This window comes from Aplidium turbinatum, chromosome 8 (genome assembly GCF_918807975.1).
Source record: "Aplidium turbinatum chromosome 8, kaAplTurb1.1, whole genome shotgun sequence".
In the NCBI taxonomy this organism is placed as follows: domain Eukaryota; kingdom Metazoa; phylum Chordata; class Ascidiacea; order Aplousobranchia; family Polyclinidae; genus Aplidium; species Aplidium turbinatum.
In genome coordinates, this window is record NC_137479.1 from 22,167,845 (window position 1) to 22,188,385 (window position 20,541).

A 20,541-nucleotide genomic window follows, 5' to 3' on the forward strand; every position below is an offset into this window, starting at 1 on the left:
TAAATGCATGCAGTATAATATCAAAAAATGCCGTTTTACTTTTCTGCATTTTTTTGTTATTCTGCCAGTATCAGCAGTTGTCATATCAATGATTGCTGTTTCGAAGTAGCCTACATGATTTGCTGTCATTGTAGTCATCTCCCAGTCAAATACTCAAATTGATCCTGAGTAGATTGTGCGAACTTATCTGGTGGGTGTTTTGTTGTAATATTGTTGCTCACCTCTCGCTTCTAGAAACCACCATGGCAAAGTATCCAGAGTGGATACAACAGCCTTCTTGACAGACATGAGTGATCATAGGCTAATAAACTAAAGGAGGAGCTATGATTGACATGCAGGTGAATCAGAGTTGTGGGACAAACTTTCGTCCTTCCGCTTGCTGATTTCTGGTGTGACCAGTTGACGGCACATCCTGCATTGGCACGAGCAGCAATGGAATTGATCGTCCCATTTCCGACTAACTACCTGTGTGAAAAGGCGTTCTCCACCATGCTCCAAATCAAAACAATTGGCCGGAGCCGCCTTCAACATGGGTTGCTCCACGATATGAGAGTGGCTTTGACAAACACGAAGCCTCGAATAGAGAAATTGGTCACACATAAGCAACAACAGAAATCACATTGATACATGTGTAACTAGTTACCCAGCTGGGTAACTTAAATATGCCTAAGTTTGTCCATGTTCTTTTACTATTCTCGGGTTTTCCTATTTCTTTTATCACCAATGACGACAGCAGTTTTGAAGAATAAACAAAATGATCAATTTGTACTTCGCTTTCCTTTCAATAGCGCAGGCCAAAGTTTAATGGCGGCGTCGAAATTTTGACATGCTATTTGATCACTGGCGGTATATTTTGTATATTTTTGTCGCCTAACAAACGGTGCTGTTGTTTTAAGAGAGTTGATTCACTTACATATGGTTATAATTGAATTTCTGTTGGTGAATGAAAGCCAAATACCAAATCCTGAATCAACTTCGTTAAAACAACTGCTCAGTTTGTTAAACAACAAGAGACTTCATTACAAAATATATCGCCAGCGATCTGAAGGCATGTTAAAATTTTGGCCTGTACTAAACTTTTGGTCGGTACTGTAGTAGTCTTATGTCAATGATAGTTAGGGGGTGCTAGACTGGTCAGGCCTGTTTACAGGGGTGCTAAAGTCAGAAAAGGTTAAGAAACGCTGCACTACGGTATCTTCTGTCATGTCGGTCAGACTTGACAAAGCAATATCATGTATTATTGCAGGGGTCACCAAATGGCGGCCCGCGGGCCGCATGCGGCCCGCCACGCTGTATCGCTGCGGCCCGCGGAAGGTATCAGCGTACAAGTATAACCAAAAATACTTTTCTTGAGGAGTTAAAGAGCACGAAGGCAAAAAATACTTTCCGGGAAGCATATTTTCGCTTTGCATACGATTCCACCGACCGACCAAGCAGATTATAGTTCTAGGTGGGGATTGCTTAAAGCTATTCCAATACGATGTCCAGCCACACTGTCCCAGTGGTTGATTAAAACGTCTGTTCTCGAATTTCGAAAATGTCGAGCATAGGGTTGCTTATTTTAAGTTTGCAAATGTCATGTAAACACTAGTGTGCGCTTCACCGTTATTGTGTTTCACGATCAGTGTTCTCTTTATGCAAGTTTTTGTTGGCAAAATAGGTCGGTGTGCCAACTCAATTTATAATAAATTGGCAAAATATTATATATAAATTTAAAGACTTTTTCTGATTGTAGCCTATTATGAAAATATTTAGCTTAGTACTGCAAAATGTTTTGTTTTTTTCTTTTTTTAAAGAAATATAGAACGCTTCATGATTTCGCGTGTTATCCTTGCGCAGGGGCCATGCTAATTTTCTCTGTATCGTTCCAATTTTAGTATATCTACTGCCGAAGCAAGTTCTGCAAAATGTTATTAATCAACAAATTCTTGCCACGCTGATAAGCATCGCAAGTGACAGTTGTCTATAATAAAAGAAAGACGGTTTTATAGACTCTCACAAAAAGGATGAAAAACCAACTCATTGCTTTTTTAAAGGGAAGACTGTTCATGAATTACGATAGAATTACGATTTTTTCCGTGATTTCTACAAGCATTTGTTTCATGGTGCCTGGTTTCTTTTTCCCTGTTATTGGAGCCTATTTTTCACTGATATGTTTGTAGGTCACTATTGTTGCCTGTATTGCAATGTGTCAAACATTTCCTTGTTTACTAAAATTGTTAATTGCAAGATATCTTTTGTGAAGCAAAGTGACAACACCACTCTTGCTTGGCGATGAATATTCTGATGAAACCGCTCGCCTCGCTATAAGTGCGCAAAACAAGTGGCCTCGTTTATTAGGCATTGTTAAAAAAAGTCAAAAGTGTTGTAAAAGGAGCTTGGCCTGGCAACGTTGTTCGATTAATTTTGTTGCTGCGGTATTCTAACATAAATATGAACAACATGTAACGCTGGATACTGGGTACGAAATACGTTCTTTTTTAGCATAAGAGTCAACCTACCTAACATTTTATTAGTGCGGCCCGCCACAGCTCTCCTTAGTGCCAAAGTGGCCCGCATGCAAAAAAGGTTGGTGACCCCTGTATTATTGTAATGTTCAGAAGTAGCCTACGCATGAAATGTAAATATTGCAGAATGATGTCCAATAGACGATGTACCGCCGTGTTAGTAGGGAAGGTGGCTAGCACCGCCACTGAGAGGTAGGCTATAGCTCCCTGTGATTGACGACTCTTTATTGCAAATGATGAGCGCGACACGTAACAGGAACTCGATTCATCGTAGCAATTAGTGTTCGAAAAAATTTCTGAAATTATGTTATGTAGGCCTACCTTAAATTGTCAGAATTTTCTAGGGGGGGCTGAAGCAATTATTAAAAATTCCAGGGGGGGCTGAATTTTCTTTAGGGGGGGCTGCAGCCCCTTGAGCACCCCTACTTCCCGCGCCCTTGAATGACACGTAGAAATTGATAAACCTTTCAAGGTTTTGCCACCTTTTCCCGTTTGTCAACGTGCTGGTAGGTTTATATCGATTTTTGTAGTTAGTATCTTTTTCGTCCCGGACGCGTTAATGACGAAAAATAAAATGATTGATTGATGATGATAAAAATATAAAAGCCTTTTTTGACAAGAAAAGAATTTGTTTCCGCCCGGGCTCGAACCGGGGACCTTTCGCGTGTTAGGCGAACGTGATAACCACTACACTACGGAAACGCTTAATCACTCACCAGCTTTTAAACCGTTTTGAAGGTAAACCCTCCTTGGCGATGGAGAGTTAAGAGAATAGTAGGCTACGGCAACGGCACTGTAGGCTACACTACAACCACAAGTCAAGTCAATTTATTTTGTTTTAACAGCGCCATATATTAACAAACAATCAGAGTAAAATGTAGTTGTCAAAACAAGAACCGGAACTGTTTTTGACTGGTTTGTGCGAACAATTTTTCTTCTAAAAGTGAAGAAAAAATTTTTCTGTTCTTGACTGGTTTTTGAACTGTTTTTGACTGGTTTGTGCGAACAATTTTTCTTCTAAAAGTGAAAAAAAAATTTTTTTCTTCTAAAAGTAATGTGTTTGAAAGTTGTTTTTGTCATAAATTTGCAGATGTTCTTCTCTAGCTTCGATTGTTTTCAGTTTCCAGACTAGCAGTGGCGTAGCCAGAAAAAAAAAATTGGGGGGGGGGGCCGAATATTTGATGAATTGAAGAGAACGACAAAGTGGGCACGCGTATCCTAGGGGGGTCCGGGGGCATGCCCCCCGGAAATTTTTTGCAAAATTATACTCAAATAATGGATTATAGCGCTTTCTGGAAACACTTTCAGGGTAATATTTGTATAAAATTTATTAGCAGATAAACAGCTATTAACTTATTAAAAGTTAGCTGTTACACACGAACAGGCAAAAATTGCGGCTAAAATTAGAGAACACAAGAAACTCAGGCACTCAGCTACACAAAAACCCAACAGAGTAAGCGATTCTGAAATTGCTTCAACAGATTAGTTAAAAAAAGCGTAAGTCGCGTAAACTTTGCGCAATTTACGATTTGCAAAATTTATTGGTGTCTTTCTGTGTGTCTAAAACAAGTCCTGGGGGGTGTTAATAGCCAGATGTCTTGGAAAACGATATAAATTTATATATACAAATTATATTATATTTTCAACAAAGGGTTCAACTTTGGAATCCAAACTTTGAAAATTTGGGGGGCCAACCCAGCCAGCAAGCCCATATGGGCCCCATATACTATTTTAATGGGCTTGTGGGCATGTGGGTTTTATGTGGGTTTTTTTGTTTTTGCCATATGCGCCCAATATGGGCTTTCTTGCAGAATGTGTTGCTAAATGACAAGGTGGAATATAAAACTTCCAATCTTCAAATGCGTGATCATATAAATGCATTTTAAGAAATTTAGCCACATAAAATTATTGATCATGGGCTAAGCATGAAATATTGATGGGCTTCCCACTTTGTTTATGGGCAGACCATGGGCTGCCCACTTTGTTTATGGGCAGACCATGGGCTGCCCACATTTTTTATGGGCAAAACATGGGCAGCCCACATTTTTTATAGGCAGATCATGGGCTACCCACATTTTTCATGGGCAGGCCATGGGCTGCCCACATTTTTTATGGGCAGACCATGGGCTGCCCACATTTTTTATGGGCAGACCATGGGCTACCCACATTTTTCATGGGCAGACCATGGACTGCCCACATTTTTTATGGGCAGACCATGAGCTACCCACACAGTGATTCAAAGGTTTGTGGGCAACCCATACTAATATGATATACACCTCGATCAGCATTTGTCTAGACTTTGAGATTTTTTAGTTGCCTCAAACGACTTTTGTTGATCTTTTAAACAAACACAAAATGAAATTGAACAAGCAAAATTACTGGAGGCACTTTGCTATGCATTGCGCAAAGCTCACTGCTTGCAGTTGGAGCACTTTGGCAAGGTTAGCAGTAGTACTATTTTTTGTGCTTACGTACCACAAATAGGAAAATGTCACATGGAGCTATATACCTACTCGTGCGTTGTTGATCAAAAGAAAACAGTTCATCATCGTGTGCACTGTCTGCAGTTGACGCTCTTGGCTTTCGCCGATTGAGCACTTTACTGGGGGCACCTTGCTATGCATTGCGCGAAGTTCACTGCTTGCAGTTTGGCACTTTGGCATCTGTCTGCAGTTATATACCTGATATACATATGGGCAGCCTGTATTAGATTTATGGGTTACATATGGGCAGCCCATATTAGATTTGTGGGTTGAGTGTGAGCAACCCATAAATGAATATGGGCAGCCTATATGGGGGCAATGTGATGCCCGCGGACACAATGTGTATGGGCCCCATATGGGCATCTCACATGGGGCCCGTACATCAGCCCATATGGGTCCCCATGTGGGGCCCATATAGGCTTGCTGGCTGGGAATGGGCCATGGCCCCTTTCGCCCCCCCCCCCCCCTGGCTACGCCTATGCTGACTAGTAACTTTGTCCTATAGTGCACTAAGTGTAGTGATTCTAGTGAAGGAGAGGGCAAGAAGAAAAGTATAACTTCCGTTTTTTTTGGGGAAAAAACTAAGTATTCATTGAAAGGTCATAGGTTCGAATCCCGGTGGAGGTACCAGTTTTTCTTTGCTTGTTTCTTAATCTTGCAGCAATGCAGCAGTCATTCACAAGAGCACTGGTAGCACTTTTATCTCCATGATTTCTTATCTGTATTATGCTGTTCGCAGCTAATTTACTTAGATCTGGTGATTGTTTAATAAACTTAATACTAAGTAGCCTAGGTAGCACTAAAATTGTGTATAAAAGTAGCCTATGCCTATGCATCCCCCCCAATGTTCAAAATCGTCTAAAATTTGACAAAATTTTGATTTATCCCCCCAATCCTCAACTAACTTCGGCACCACTGCTTAGCCTTATTTAGCATCACCTTTTTTTTAAATGCTTTTGATGACTCACAAAATGCAAAAGTTCAGGAAACTTGTCACCTTTTGGATTTTTTTCTTAGTGTTAATTAATCGCCCTTGCACTTGTAAGTGTTAATTGTAATTGTAGGACTATTTTCCCAAAAAAATAAAGTTTTTTCTTTAATTTCGCTTCTAGGTTTGGTGGCTGTGCAATTTTAAGATAGTGGTAACCAGTGGCGTAGCCAAGGGGGGGTTTTGGGGGTCACAACCCCCCCCCCCTTTTGGCACGTGTGTGACGTCACGATATTGAGAATGATGCTTTCAGTCTAAAAAAAAATTGCCTAGTTTTAAACAAAATTGCATTAAAAGAGCGAGTTTTGCCAATACCAAACATTCAAACATCTCAGCCAGGAATTAGCAACAAGAAAACACAGAAACTTTGCTTTTTTTCCGAAAAATGCCGAAGAAAACATGATCTTATCCTTTTGCTATGCTACCGGACAGCACCATTTTACAGGAATATTCGTACCCACATTTTTGTTGAAAATGCTCTCAGAATGCACCAAATTCAAAGTAATTTTTCAAAATTTTCTGGGGAGGCCCCCCCAGACCCCCCGCCGTTGGGTGGTCAAACCCCCCCCATTCAAAATTCCTGGCTACGCTACTGGTGGTAACACTGTTTTATCGATGTAGAAACTTTTGGGTTTTGTCACCTTTCCCTTTTGTTGGTGTCAAATTCGTATGTTTACTTTTCCGTTTTGTACGTGTTTGCGCCAGCAGCAAAAAATAAATTGAATTGAAAATGGCGTCATGAAAATCTCCCTATCGATCGGTTAATTCTGACAGACGAACACTTGGAAAATGGACTTCGAATTGCGAGCACTTCCATTAAACTAAATTTCTTCAGAAGATAACCCCTAATAATGCGGTAAGAATAACATGAATAACAAAAAAACTACTTTTTTGAGCCTGCAATTACTAGAAATCATATTTTAAATAAACGTGCGGCCCGCAGTTTCACCTAGTTATTTATATCCGGCCCTTCTGTAATAAAGGTTGCACACCCTTGCTGTAGACCACTACAAAAAGATTCTACTATGTGATCGAACAACATTCTGAGAACACAAACATTCCATTCTGTTGCATGGAAAAATCTGACTTTACTTGTTTTAAGAACACGTGACCAAATCTCATCTTTATTTCTAAAGCGCCGATTTGTGCTCGAAAAAGCTTTATGATCAAGCAGCTGGTTGACTCTTGGGCAACGCATTTTAATAACTGCTTTCCATGCAGAGGCACTTGGCGGATGTAGGCTTTTGATTCACAGTCAGAGATGGGCAAGATCACCAGTAGGCTACGGTATTGGTGATCTTGAAGATCACCAAGAATAGGTGATCTTGAAGTTCAACATCACCAAACTATGTGATCTTGAAGATCAAGATCACTTTTTGTGTAGGTGGAGTTCAGAGGTTTGCGGTCAGACAAACCACTCCATACTCAGACCTTAAACAAGTCTTGGTCTGGTTGATTTGCTGCAATAAACCACTTCACATGACCAAAGTCGGCTAGAGTCCAGATTTTTTAACAGCGCCATTCTACACTTTTGAAACATGTAAAATTGAGTCAAAGAAAGCAAACATTTCTTTAAAATTCACACATGGAACTTGTGAACAAAGTTAAATCATTTTTTATTATAGGCTACGTCAACATAAAGTAGCCTACACGGAAGTTGACTTCTTTATTATGACCAACACAGAAAACTTTTTCAATTTTGAAATGGCAACGCTGACCAGATTAGATGGTGACTTTTAATCGTCTTTTGTTGGACACATATTATATTAACAGTGGCTTAATGTTAGTAGTTACCGCACTTTATACAGTACGAGTTCTAAAAAAATTCCTCTATCTAGTAAGTAAACTTCAATTTTAAAGTGATCTTGATCTTATTGTTTTTCAAGATCAAGATCACACAAAAAAAAGTGATCTTAGATCAAGATCACCAAAAACAAAGTGATCTTGTAGATCAAGATCACGATCTTGATCTTCAAGATTACTTGTAATCTTCAAGATCACGCCCATCTCTGTTCACAGTTAAGCGGAAACTTCATTCTGCCAATGTCCGTAACCGCCTGCATCATCAGTTTATGAAACTCGGAAGTAGCAGGCTACTTGCAAGATTTTTTTATCAAAACGCTACATGGATGTTAAGAGGGAGAGAGTGACTAGCAATCTTAAAAAGAACGCAAAGACCATGGTGAAAGCATCGTGCGGCTAAACATGGAAGGATAGTCTACTATACGGTAACAAGATTCCAGGAGCTCTAAATATTTCTCAAGGAAAAGTATTTTTGACAACTTTTCACTCTAGGGAAAAGCGGGGTAAAGGGCTAATCAACATTTAAATGCAACTGTAGATTGGATGTTTTTCGTTTATTTTTGTCACGGCAAATAAGTGTACTTGTTACGAACCATGGCTCCCCAAATCAAACGTCGCATAAAACCGTTAAAGTCTACTTAACCTGGCGTCTTACGTCATGGAATATTCCTAAAAAATGAGCAGAGATTTCATCATTCTTTTGTAACACCTGTGAACTATTGCATCATCTTGAATGATAAGGTATTGCATCATTCCTTTTTAACAGCTGTGGAATTGCTTAACAATGCATATGAACGGTTACGTCATAGAGACGGGTTACGTGCATTTGAAATACCGCAATCAATTTTTGATTTTGTAGACTGTCGCTGTGAAAGTTGGTCAGATATTAAACAGTTCTGCTTTGGGTAATAACTACACGAAATTTCCGTTATTTATCTGGAAATCTATTTGTGGTGACCATTTTTGGTTGGTGCGGCGGTGCGCTCTCTTTTTAACAGCCGCGTTGCTGTGTTTTCTTGAAATACAATTCGTGAGACTTTTTCAGCAGAGTGTTTCTTTTTGGTCATCGCATACAGACGAAGGATTTGGGAATTTTATTCTACAACTTTCCCACTGAGATATATGGTTTACCGCTGTGACCAGTACTCTTGGCTTACTGTTTAGCAAATTGTCCCCACCGTTAGCTTAGTCGTTAAGCACTCGACTCAAGATTACAAGGCGCTGGTTCGGCTCTCGAGGTGTGCGCTTAATCAACACATCTCAGGACTGCTCTTTCAGCGGCACGTAGTGAGTGGAGTAGTTTTCTGGCAACAACACTTTAATAACAATTGGAAAATTTCAATGTCAGTCTTGGTAACCAGCTCTGCGTCCAAAGCCTCTTCAAGTATGCGAAACTACCTGGAATAATAGATTGAGTTTCGATTTTAGCAAAAATAACCTATCAAGGCTTTTTCAGTACAAGGATTAAGATTCAAAACCAACCAATCAGTTTAGTGCACTTCAGATGTTTCGTTTTAAAACCTTTAAGATTCAGTGACAAGTCAGCTTTGAGTCGGTGGTTAGATGCAAGGTACGACACTTCAATGAAACAGTACGAAACTTTATTAAAATATTACATGCAGTACTTGCACTTCTACACTTTAAATAAAAACACACATAAATAGCACACGAAATCGCTCAGACTCACTAGTTTTCAAGGTACACTCTGGTTGACAAATTTTTCCAAGTGCGACGAACTGTGTGTGGTTAATACATAGATCTTAGCTTATCACCAATGGGTTGAATGGCTACAAGTTTATTAAGCTTACGACTTGTTTCGAAATAAAATTAAATTCTGCAAAAATAGTTAAGTGTGCAATGAGCTTAAGGGTTGATTGCACCAACAGACGATTATCAACCGATTAAGAAAATCTGCTGATTAAGCAACATTTTTGTTCTACATACGAAGTGTAATCCGCTGATAATAATTACCAATTACTGATGCACCGATAAACTTCGCGCAAACTATATCTCGGTCATCTAATTAATCTAACAGTCCGCTAAATCTTAAAGTCACTTCAGAACTGCTGTTGTTCCATCCAACTCTCAACATCGACTTTTAGAATTTGCTGCAAGATGGTTAGAAGTGACGCAACGTGTGACGTCACAATGGAAAAATTTCGTTACCCAGTGTAATGTAGACACCACAACAGCATTGGTATATTAATACTAATAGCAGTTAAAATATTGACTAAACATTAGAGGGAGTACAGAAAGTCGCAAGCAATGTTAAAAGCAACCAAAGTTTTTATTCCTTGGTTGCCTTTAAAAGAAAAGCTATTAAGTCAGCTCGTTCAGTTTTCTTCTTAATTCCAGCAAAAATCATTTTCGTTCCTGTAAAAACATAGTTTAAGATGTAGGCGTATTTAAACCCAGACTACAAAATCGGTTATTTTTAAATCCGTCATGAAACAATGGCGGATTTTACTGCCTGAAAAAAGGGTGTTTGTCAGCCATCAGCCTTATATTACGCGGTTTTGACTAGGCTAAATGTGCATATCCATCACGCAACTAAATACAACATTATACTGTAGTGTTTAGATAAGTCTAATAAGGAAATTCGAGACTGCAATCGCTTTGCTGCTTTAACCTGTGAAATCTGAAGTTATGCAGAAAGGGATTAGTATTGTTCCGACTTTGCATCCTAAAAGTACAACAGTCATACGGAAAAGTTCTATTAGGCTACACTACACACGCAAGATTCTTGAAAAGTTGCAAAAAACTGAGAGAAACTTACCTGGGATATACTTCTTAGGATTGGTTAAATATACGTCCAAAGTATCTGCACCCCATGTAATACCTGGTACAAATAAATCATCATGTGATAACCTTCACAGTTATCTACTTACCAACAGAATTTGACCATAGATTAAAATTTCGTGGGGCTTTGGACGATGAAGTTAAAGTTCATATATTATGTATCATACAATACAATACATATGATATGAAATGCAGTTACTAATCTCTAAAGCTTTTTACAAGATCTTTCATCCTTGTTTGTCATTTTACCTGAAGATTCATATTCAAATACAATGCAGGTAAACAAGGTGAAACAACCTGTAAAAGGTTTTAGAAACTAGTAACTGCATTTGATGTTTACAAGTCACTCTGCTTGGCACTGAGCAGTGAGCACCTGTTTGTTGTACACGATTATTAACCCTACAGTTGATAGGCCTACCCGGAGTACCCGCTTATTAAGCTCAATTTGGATTGATAATAACAAATGAAATTAAAGAAATAAATGAGTTACTTAGTAATAATAAATTAAACATAAAAAAGGACTTCCAAAGCAGGATTTAAAAAAAAACACTTAGCAACTTTTTCATTAAACAAATTCAAGAGTACTTTATTTCTAAGTTTCGACACATAAAAACATTGAATAGAGTCAAAATTTTAGCATAGTCTGCATTCTGAAAAAATTTAATGCTTTTATGAAACTATCATTTACTAAAAAATAAAAGTATCATATCATTTTCAAAAAGAATCCTCTTGTTAACAAATACAAACAAAATTTATGATTTTAAGAGCCATAGGATAAAATCCTTGCGTATACACTGAACTGTGAACTGTATACCTTTGTTTTTATTCATTTCGGTGTAATCAAAATCTGGTACGGAACCAGTCTTTCTTCCTATAAGGCCATGAAGGTTAGGTCCTGAAAAGTAAATATTATACCTGATTATCACAAGTAGCAGTGGATGGATTTCAGATTCTCCTTTGAACAATAACTTCTTACATTTGGAATTACTCTTGTTGAACAGTTTTTTCAAAAATGCTTGAAAATACTAAATTGCTACTCGTGAAGTGTGACTATTTTATAAAGCTTTGAAACAGAATGGTACAGTTCAATAATAGCAGCAGTACTAAAATAACATAATTTAAATTAAGTAGGGTTTACTTAATTTCTAGATGTACTTAAGTTCTATTTACCCGTAATCCGTATATTATATCGTAATCCATACTTAAGTTCTATTTACAATAATATGACCTGACAAAAGCATAGTCTTCAAAGCGTATGAAGCAAATGTCAAGCAAAAACATGACAAACCTTTGACAATACTCACCAGTTTTGTTGCCACCACCTTTGTTATAAGTATGGCATTGTGCACATTTTTGTTTAAAAATGGCCTTGCCCTTATCATAGTTCCCAGCATCACCTTTCCCCATTATGATGGTCAATGCAAAATACCTAGACTACACTAATACAAACACAAACTAAAAAAACCTAGAAAAAGTTTGGCAAAAAACATAATACCTAAGAAAATGTATCACTTATGATGTAATAAATGGCTACAAATAACACATAGGCTCACAACACATTTTCAATAATATGTATCATTTTAGTCTGAGGAAGTAGTTTGAAAAACTATATATTTGCGGCTGCAGTTGCAATATATGCTAAACTGTCATAGCATCTGAGACTACAGTTACCGTACCGTACTAAAGCCTCTGTCAAAATATTTTGTCTTAGGTACAGAATAGATACCATTCATACAATCGATTTCAAGCATTTGCACCATACAAAACTAAATTCTACACCAGACATAAAGCAGCAACAGACTATATCAGTCATTGAGTCAGCTACTTCCAGTGTTCAAGATACAGCAAATGTCAAGCGTCATCAAATTATATTTAAAACTAAAAATAATGTATTTTCTAAAACAGGCACCCAATGAATAAAACGTCAAAAAATTAAAAAAATACCATCTGGCAAGCTTGTGGTTTACGAAGTTTGCTACATTTGGCCGAGTGGTTAGCGCGTCGGCAGCAGTGGCCGAGTGGTTAGCGCGTTGGGCTCGCAGTCGAGAGCCTGTATGTTCGCCTCCAGCCATCCGCACTTGCTGTTGTTTCTCTGGGCAAGAAACTTTACGATAATTGCCTCTACCCAGTGATCGATTTCGAGTAATGGGTAGTACCAAATTTCAGTCATAAGTAGAGTAGACAACCAGAAACAGACATTGCCGTCGGCTGCAGCGTGGGTCAGGTGTACGTCGGAAGGCGTACACCGATGCATAGCGCTCAAGTCCACTTTCCCGCAATGCAGGATAAAGATAAACAAACATTCAAAGTCGACCCAAATAATTGCTGGAAGGCAAATAATTGCAAGCAATTATTCGCTAGAGCAGCATCCCTCTTGTTAAACTTGTAAAAAATTACATTTGTTTTATGCTGTTTAGTGCTGTTCCTTGATTTTCTAAATGTTGTTATTGCTCACTATATATTGTCTTATGATCACACTCCCGCATAGTTTATATCAGAATGTTGACACCTTTTGTGTTTGTTCTTCAGTTGTGTTTGTACATAGGTCAATGCAGATTGTACCAATTAATTTGTCATATTTATCATTAACATTTTACGAATATATATCTGTTATTTTGTTTATTTAGATGAATGAAGTTATTTTCCAGTAGAGGGCAGAAAGTTTTTTCAAAGAAAGTTTGTTTGTACGTAGGTCAATGAAGATTGTAATTGATTTGTCATATTTATCATTAACATTTTACGAATATATATCTGTTGTTTTGTTTATTTAGATGAATGAAGTTATTTTCCAGTAGAGGGCAGAAAGTTTTTTCAAAGAAAGTTTGTTTGTACGTAGGTCAATGCAGATTGTAATTAATTTGTCATATTTATCATTAACATTTTACGAATATATACGGTATCTGTTGTTTTGTTTATTTAAATGAATGAAGTTATTTTCCAGTAGAGGGCAGAAAGTTTTTTCAAAAGCGTTTGAATTTATGTAGTTACCTTTTTATTTTATGCATTGTTTTCAATTATGCAATTCAATCCTATCAATTATTATTTGTCTATGATATAACAGAATACTTTTGACTGGATACAGTTGTAATCGCTCTAGGCTACAGTACTCTTTTAGCCTACAGTTTATAGGTAACATATACGAAACATATGATAGCCTACCACTTTGTTGAAGCTTAAATTAAAAAAGTAGCATGCTGAAGATAAGTAAAGAAACAACTGATGCACCTTAGCCTGAAAAACTGTCTAGAGTCTAGATTATCAATTTATGAAGTTAATCAAACTGAACAGCAAAAGTTGGGTGCCATCGTCCAATTGTAAAGAAAACCAACCAAGTTAGTCCAAAGTTGGGTATGACTGGTGATGGTGACCACTGACCAGCTAAAATAAGAGCCTTCATTGACACTCTGTTCAAATCAAAGGTCACTTAATAAGTCGTCCTCAATTCAGTGACTTCACTCGTACTTGTCATTGTCATTGATTTTTCACAAGGTCGCTCGCGCTGAGTGTTGCGCAATAAATCTGATCACACGATGGCGACACATGCACTACAGAGATATTCGAATAGGAAAAGACTAGAACATCACACGCCCAGGGCGAAAGAGAAAATTGAATGGAGTCCTGTCTTTGTCATGAGTTACCAAGGGGGGTGGGGGGGACTTATATACCAGTCCCAGGTATAACCTGTCCCCCTCACCCCCACCTACATTCTGTAAATGACATGTTAATTGTTGATGTGATTTAAAATTCATGTCAAAGTCATTAGGAACTCGAGTGCACAGTGTACATCGAAACTATTGCTAACTAGCCTAACTTTATGACATTTACATGGGCTACATGTAAAGAATAAATCCCAGCAAATTCGCAAATAATTTTATTTGCTGTTTTTAACCTTTATTCTTCCCAAACGCAACCTTGATGACGTCATGAACAGCGTAGCTTCTGATTGACTCGTGGTTTATTAGAAATCTGCTTGATAAAGTGCCTACCCCAATTTTCGGTAGCCACTTTAACATGACAAAATTCTGCCACAGCCATTGAAACCTCGAACCAATCATAAGCTACGTTTCCGTGACGTGATAAAGAGCGAAAAAAAGATGATACAAAGCAAATTAAGTGATGTATTTTCTTTCAGCTTGTTGGCTTTAGGGGTTAGGTTTATGGCTAGAAAGTGGTCATTTTCATCACGTGGGTTCGATTACCACCCCTTACCATTGATTACTCTTTTTTGTTTGGGTTTATTTGTCAACATAATAAGCATGACAGTTAAGTTGCTGTCGATTTTTCAGTGTTTTGTATACTCTTGTTCTTTTTGGGTGTGACGTTACGGTTCCAGTCAAACTACAACAACGATTGATTTAAAATCAGAGCCACTCTAATAAAATAGCAACAGTCTGGTCATCACTGCAATATTTAGACCAGCGCTCAAGTTAAAGCAAAAATCAGCAATACCAACTAATGTACCTTTAAATGCGCTGCTTACAAAATTTGTTTATTTTTACAACCGCATTGATAAAAGCTAAATTTTTTTCAAATCGTCATCAGAAAAATGATCTTAACCTTCATTGATTACGATCTTGGTCTTCAAATTTAAATTATTTTAGTGAGATGATCTTGATCTTCAAGACCCATGGCCATGCTTGATCCAAAAGTCACCCCCTTCCGAACTCGAATAACACTCTATACCAATATACCATACATTTTTTCATAGATTGAATAAGTTGCTTTGGTTCAATCTTGGTTACTGGAAAGTTCTGGGTTATTTTTTTTAATTTTGAGAGTTAGAGAGTGGAGTGTGAATATGGGGTGCTTTAGTACACTTTCATATTTGTGTTTAGAGTTTTAGACAAATTGAAATGCTACAAGTAGCATCTCCATCTAAAATTCAGAAATTGTAATGAGCTATCCTACTATAGCCTAGAATTTAGTCCAGTTAGGCTATTTTAGATTTTACTTCATTATAATTACATAAAGCTCAGATGAAACTTTGTCGCCGACTGTGGTGACCCTTGATCTACCAGAAATGTTCTCCCTTGAGCCATGGTTTATGGGTAGCACATTATTAAATGAGGAACAATAAACACGTTTAATTAATTTTAGACGTTATTGTGGACTGTTAGTGAGGTGTTTAATATTATAAAATAAGTAGTGAATCAGGTGAGCATTTATTGCTGACATTGCACAAGAAGGAGAGTTAATTTAAGAAAAAAGAAAGGAAAAAAGCGTAAGGAGATTGAAAAACCGTAAATGGTATTTGCAAACTCTTAACAGTTTACAATGTGCATTTGACAAATTATGAATTATGTTCATTGTAGCCTACCTAGAAAATTTGCTCCAAGCACCTTTAAGATCGAAATCATCAGAATGGTTCACGGGTCTGCAGGGGAGTCTCCTCACACCCGTTGGTCGACGTTGCCTTACATGCGAGAGTGGGAGCTCCCGATGTTGGGGTGCTCAGCGAAGGCAAGTCGACCTTTGTGTTCTATCAGAAACAACTTAGGTTTGTGGTACGTAACGAAGTACAGCAAAATCCCGAAAACGGATTTAGCTGCTTCGTGCCACAGGTCCATACACAGCGGGTCAAAGGTCCAAATAGCCTACGTTCGAACTGTTGAGCCACTGCGATGGCCAGGGAATCGGATAAGATGAAATGGAAGATGGAATGGAAGGTACATTTTAGGATGGAAGATGGAAAATGTCAAGGATGGAAAGGAATGGAAGATTTGGATGATGGGATGGAAGACAATCGTCCATCATTCCACCTCAGATCTATCATTGAGTTGCACCACCACATCAAGTCATGCAAAAGTTGCAAAATAAATCCATTAAATTTTCCGTTTGGTTACGTTTTTTAAACAAAAATATGTCAACTTTTCGTATTGAACCAGCGTGATGGCTATTGGCGGACGATTATTATAGGAAATATGATAATTATGTGCCTGATCTGATACAGACGTTGGCGATCATGGTCTTCCAAACTTTTTTGTCATTTGCCATTCCTATAAAATCGTTTGTTTTGACTGTTGTGTTTGTGGCCCATTGATTCAAGCTATTTAAATAAGTTAATCTTTGTCGACCTCTGCTTCTTTTTCCCTGTATCATCTCCATTAGTGCCAATTTTTCCAAATCTCTATGTCTGTAAATATGATTTAACTTACAAATTGCATCTGGCGCCTTCTAACTGTTGTTATCAATCTCCTTTCTGCTTTTGCCAATTTCATAACTTCGTCATTAGGCTACTCTTCTTTTCAGTCCAAGATATCCTCAACATCCTTCTGAGAAACCACATAGGAAATATATAGTCGACCATATTAATACTTTTTGGGTACGGTAGGTCTATAGGCTATAACAATAGCCTAACATAGGCCTACTTTCACTTAAGTTTAAATATTTAAATGCACTAGGCTACAATGAAGAATTTTGCTCTTGAATCATTTTATCTCTGTGAACACTTGAACTATTAATCAAAGAGTGAAAAGCAATCACATTGTGTGGCAGTATGCAAAGCGCTTTGCAAACTAAAACGCAAATTGTGATGATAAAAATAAATCAATTAATCAAGTTTATTTTGGTACAGCACATCCAGGTGCGATTTCTTCCATATGGAAGCTACACCGTGAAATTACCGAAATAAAGTATAAGGTTTTCTAAGCCAAAGTTTTCCCTTAACTTTTAATAAAACATAAGTGATAGAAGAGTGAGGAAGCTAGCATAACACACACCGGACAGTAATCACCGCAAAACCAAAATAAAAAAGCAGCCACTCCTACGCTACCTCAACCCGCAACAACTTGCAAGTAAGCTATCGAAAAAACAAACAATTTTGTATGTGATACCTTTTTACCTCCGATGTTTCACATAAATTAACAGAATACCAATAACCGCCACCTCAACGCATATCATCTTGCTGTGCTCTCTGCAAAACAAGTATTGAAGTTGCGTCATAGATTCTTCCAGAGCTCTGCAGTCGGACTCGTAAAGTTGGCGTGACTTTTGGCGTGTCCGGAGTCGGCAAGTTATAAACCGAGAAGCTGGAGTCGTATATTTTGCCTAGTTTTAACATCAAGCGGAACGTAGGGTAATCTTCAGAAAAATATTGCTGTAAAATTTTTTACCTAAAATTTATCTACAAATTTTGCAGATGGAAGACATTTTTGAGGTGGAATTTGCACCAAGATGGAATGGAAGATTTCTATAATGGAATAGAGTTGGAATTGAAGAAAATCTCAGGATGGAAAATAGAAAAAAACAACTTCCATCCCATTCACTACCGATGACTGTCAGTGCTAGGTCTATACAACTGAAGTCTGAAAATTAGAAGTCTTAAACGTGAAGTTTTTTAATGTCACACATCATGGTTGCAGCTGCAAGCTCTTAGCTTAGTCTGATTCGAGGTGTGTCAACCACGATACACAGATTGCAACGCGGTAGGTGCACACGTGAACAGGACGCAAGACTATATGTAGCCTATATAACGCAATTTAAGGCGTTCAAGCACTGTGTGGAATTTTATTCTAAAGGTTATGAAGGAAGGCACAAATGCCGCGATAACCGCAGATATGGACTATGAGCTCGCAGGCCTATACCAGTAAACTATAGCCTACATAGGCTGTTCCAGAATTTTGAAGCGACCCAGTAAACATTGATTGTTGGGGCAACATTGGCAAGAAGTTGGCCGCAACATTGGCAAGATGCAGACGCCAACGCTGGCAAGATGTTTTATGCACCATTTGGATGCATCTGACCAGCGTTGGCCTCTGCATCTTGCCACCGTTGGCTTCTGCATCTTGCCAACATTGGATTATGCATCTTGCCAACGCTGGCTTCTGCATCTTGCCAACGTTGGCTTCTGCATCTTTCCAACGTTGGCAAAATGTTTTATGCACCATTTGGATGCATCTGGCCAGCGTTGGCGTCTGCATCTTGCCACCGTTGGCTTCTGCATCTTGCCAACATTGGATTATGCATCTTGCCAACGCTGGCTTCTGCATCTTGCCAACGTTGGCTTCTGCATCTTGCCAACGTTGGCAAAATGTTTTATGCACCATTTGGATGCATCTGGCCAGCGTTGGCGTCTGCATCTTGCCAACGCTGGCTTCTGCATCTTGCCAATATTGGCTTCTGCATCTTGCCAACGTTGGCAAAATGTTTTATGCACCATTTGGATGCATCTGGCCAACGTCGACTTCTGCATCTAGCCAACGTTGGCTTCTGTATCTTGCCAACGTTGGCATCTGTATCTGGCCAACGTTGGCAAGATGGCTTGTGCACCATTTGCTTCATCCGGCGCCTAAATTCTGGTTGACGTTTATGCACCATGACGCTGCTTCATCTGACCTATTGACTATTGTGATGCCCGCGCTTTGACCAAGGTTGGCCATGCGAAGCAAGCTGGTGCATAAAACATCTGAATAGCATTGGCATCTACATTTGCCAAACGTCTCTGTACCTAAACCTCGCTCATCACCAAAAGTTTATTGTTGAACCTAGCTAATCCTTGGGCGAAAGAACAGCAGCAACACGGATTTATAAGCAACACTACTCCCTTTGTGACAAAGCAAAGTAACAGTCGAGCTTCGTATATTTTCACATTTATTAGAAACAAGCCACATCAAATCGTATTGATAAATGGAGATTCATTGCACATCATCAGCTTTTTCTTATGTATCTTTATCATTCTGAATTCCTGCGAATGAAACAAAAATATCTAATTCAAGAGGGCTGTTTGGCAACAGTGTAGGATTTTGATCAGTTGTCGTCCAGGATAATACGAAGTTAATTGACAATCTGCAATATCAATGTAATATCCCTTTCTCCAACGTGCGTGACAAAAAACTTATCATTCGATTCTGCGCCACGCAGAGCGATAATCAAGTTCCAATACATTCTGTGTGTACAGTAGTTATTCAACAACTAAAGCAACACATTCGCTGTTGTCTTTCAAACATATAACAAGCTCACCAAAAGTTAGTTTTTGCCGTTTTTGGCCACCTTGCCTGTCCTTCCCATTTCGAAATCACTCTGAAACTCTTCCCCAATTTGCTGCACGGCAGCAGCTTTGTCGTGCGCCATCACCTTGTCTAATCATGAAAGTAAAAAAAGAAGTGTTAAATCAGTATATAAATGCCGACCATCGACATAGCCTACTAACCACCATGTTCGTTGTTCACATCAATGCGAGTACACCACTAAAACATTTTCATACATTACTCAATATACTTCACAATTACATCATACATTAATCAAAAGAGCAAAATGGCATAGTTATGACATAATCATTTAGTCATAGTAGAAACATTTATCCGTACTCAGTACTCACCAAGAGCAACCTTTTTCAGATTCTTTTTTAAACAATCAAACGAGTGCTTAGACTTCACGATGTTTTTTTCTTTCTTTGTTCTCGACATGACTTGAACTGTGTTGTGTTCGATAATAATAGTTGGAATAAGTCCGCTGATACAATCGCTTGCATTTTTGCCAACAACTTGACTTAAATTTGCCACCTGCAAAATGTAAATCGAATGCAATGACAGGGGTTTCATCCATCATATTAAAAAGCTTCAGCACTTGTTACAGAAATTTTCGACTTTTACAAATGACAGCCAACGTTTAAAGTTTATTTTGGGATTCCAGTCATCTGTTGTGTTGCGTATGTAGGTCGCAGTGTAGGCTACTGTAGGCTACGTTGTCGCAATGGGCGCAAAATAAAACATGTTATTATTATTATTATTCAGTTGACGGCAATGAAAGCTACATTTGCAAATACTCTACAACCAGTGGCGCCGGCAGGGGGGGGGGCAGGCGGGGCAGCTGCCCCCCCAATGTTTTGGGCATCATCTTTTTAATTTTTATTTATTAATACATAGTAATATTTTTTTTTTTAATATTTGGATCCCAACCTCAAGTAAGTCAACTCAAGTTGCACGGGCTGGGGGGGGGGGGGAGGTAAAAGCTCTCTCATTAA

General features: G+C 38.4%; 1 protein-coding gene, 1 long non-coding RNA gene and 2 other non-coding genes across 4 annotated transcripts; all 4 read right to left on the reverse strand.

Moving 5' to 3' along the window:
• Window positions 1-1,794: 1,794 nt before the first annotated feature.
• Window positions 1,795-1,897, reverse strand: LOC145776478 (U6 spliceosomal RNA). Its single transcript, XR_014290265.1, has one exon. It is a non-coding gene; the product is annotated as a U6 spliceosomal RNA (small nuclear RNA).
• A 1,239-nt stretch (window positions 1,898-3,136) lies between these two features.
• On the reverse strand, window positions 3,137-3,209 carry Trnav-aac (transfer RNA valine (anticodon AAC)). Its single transcript has one exon. It is a non-coding gene; the product is annotated as a tRNA-Val (tRNA).
• Window positions 3,210-9,365: 6,156 nt separating this feature from the next.
• On the reverse strand, window positions 9,366-12,071 carry LOC145775266 (cytochrome c-like). The gene is made up of 4 exons (XM_082586522.1): window positions 11,885-12,071; window positions 11,395-11,475; window positions 10,558-10,620; window positions 9,366-10,154 (listed from the first exon to the last, which is right to left on the reverse strand). The coding sequence occupies exons 1-4, from the start codon at window positions 11,985-11,987 to the stop codon at window positions 10,069-10,071; spliced, it is 333 nt and encodes a 110-aa protein (XP_082442648.1). The 5' UTR covers window positions 11,988-12,071; the 3' UTR covers window positions 9,366-10,068.
• Window positions 12,072-19,218: 7,147 nt separating this feature from the next.
• LOC145775365 (uncharacterized) lies at window positions 19,219-20,025 on the reverse strand. Its single transcript, XR_014290150.1, has 3 exons — window positions 19,897-20,025; window positions 19,539-19,657; window positions 19,219-19,263 (listed from the first exon to the last, which is right to left on the reverse strand). It is a non-coding gene; the product is annotated as an uncharacterized LOC145775365 (long non-coding RNA).
• Window positions 20,026-20,541: the final 516 nt, after the last annotated feature.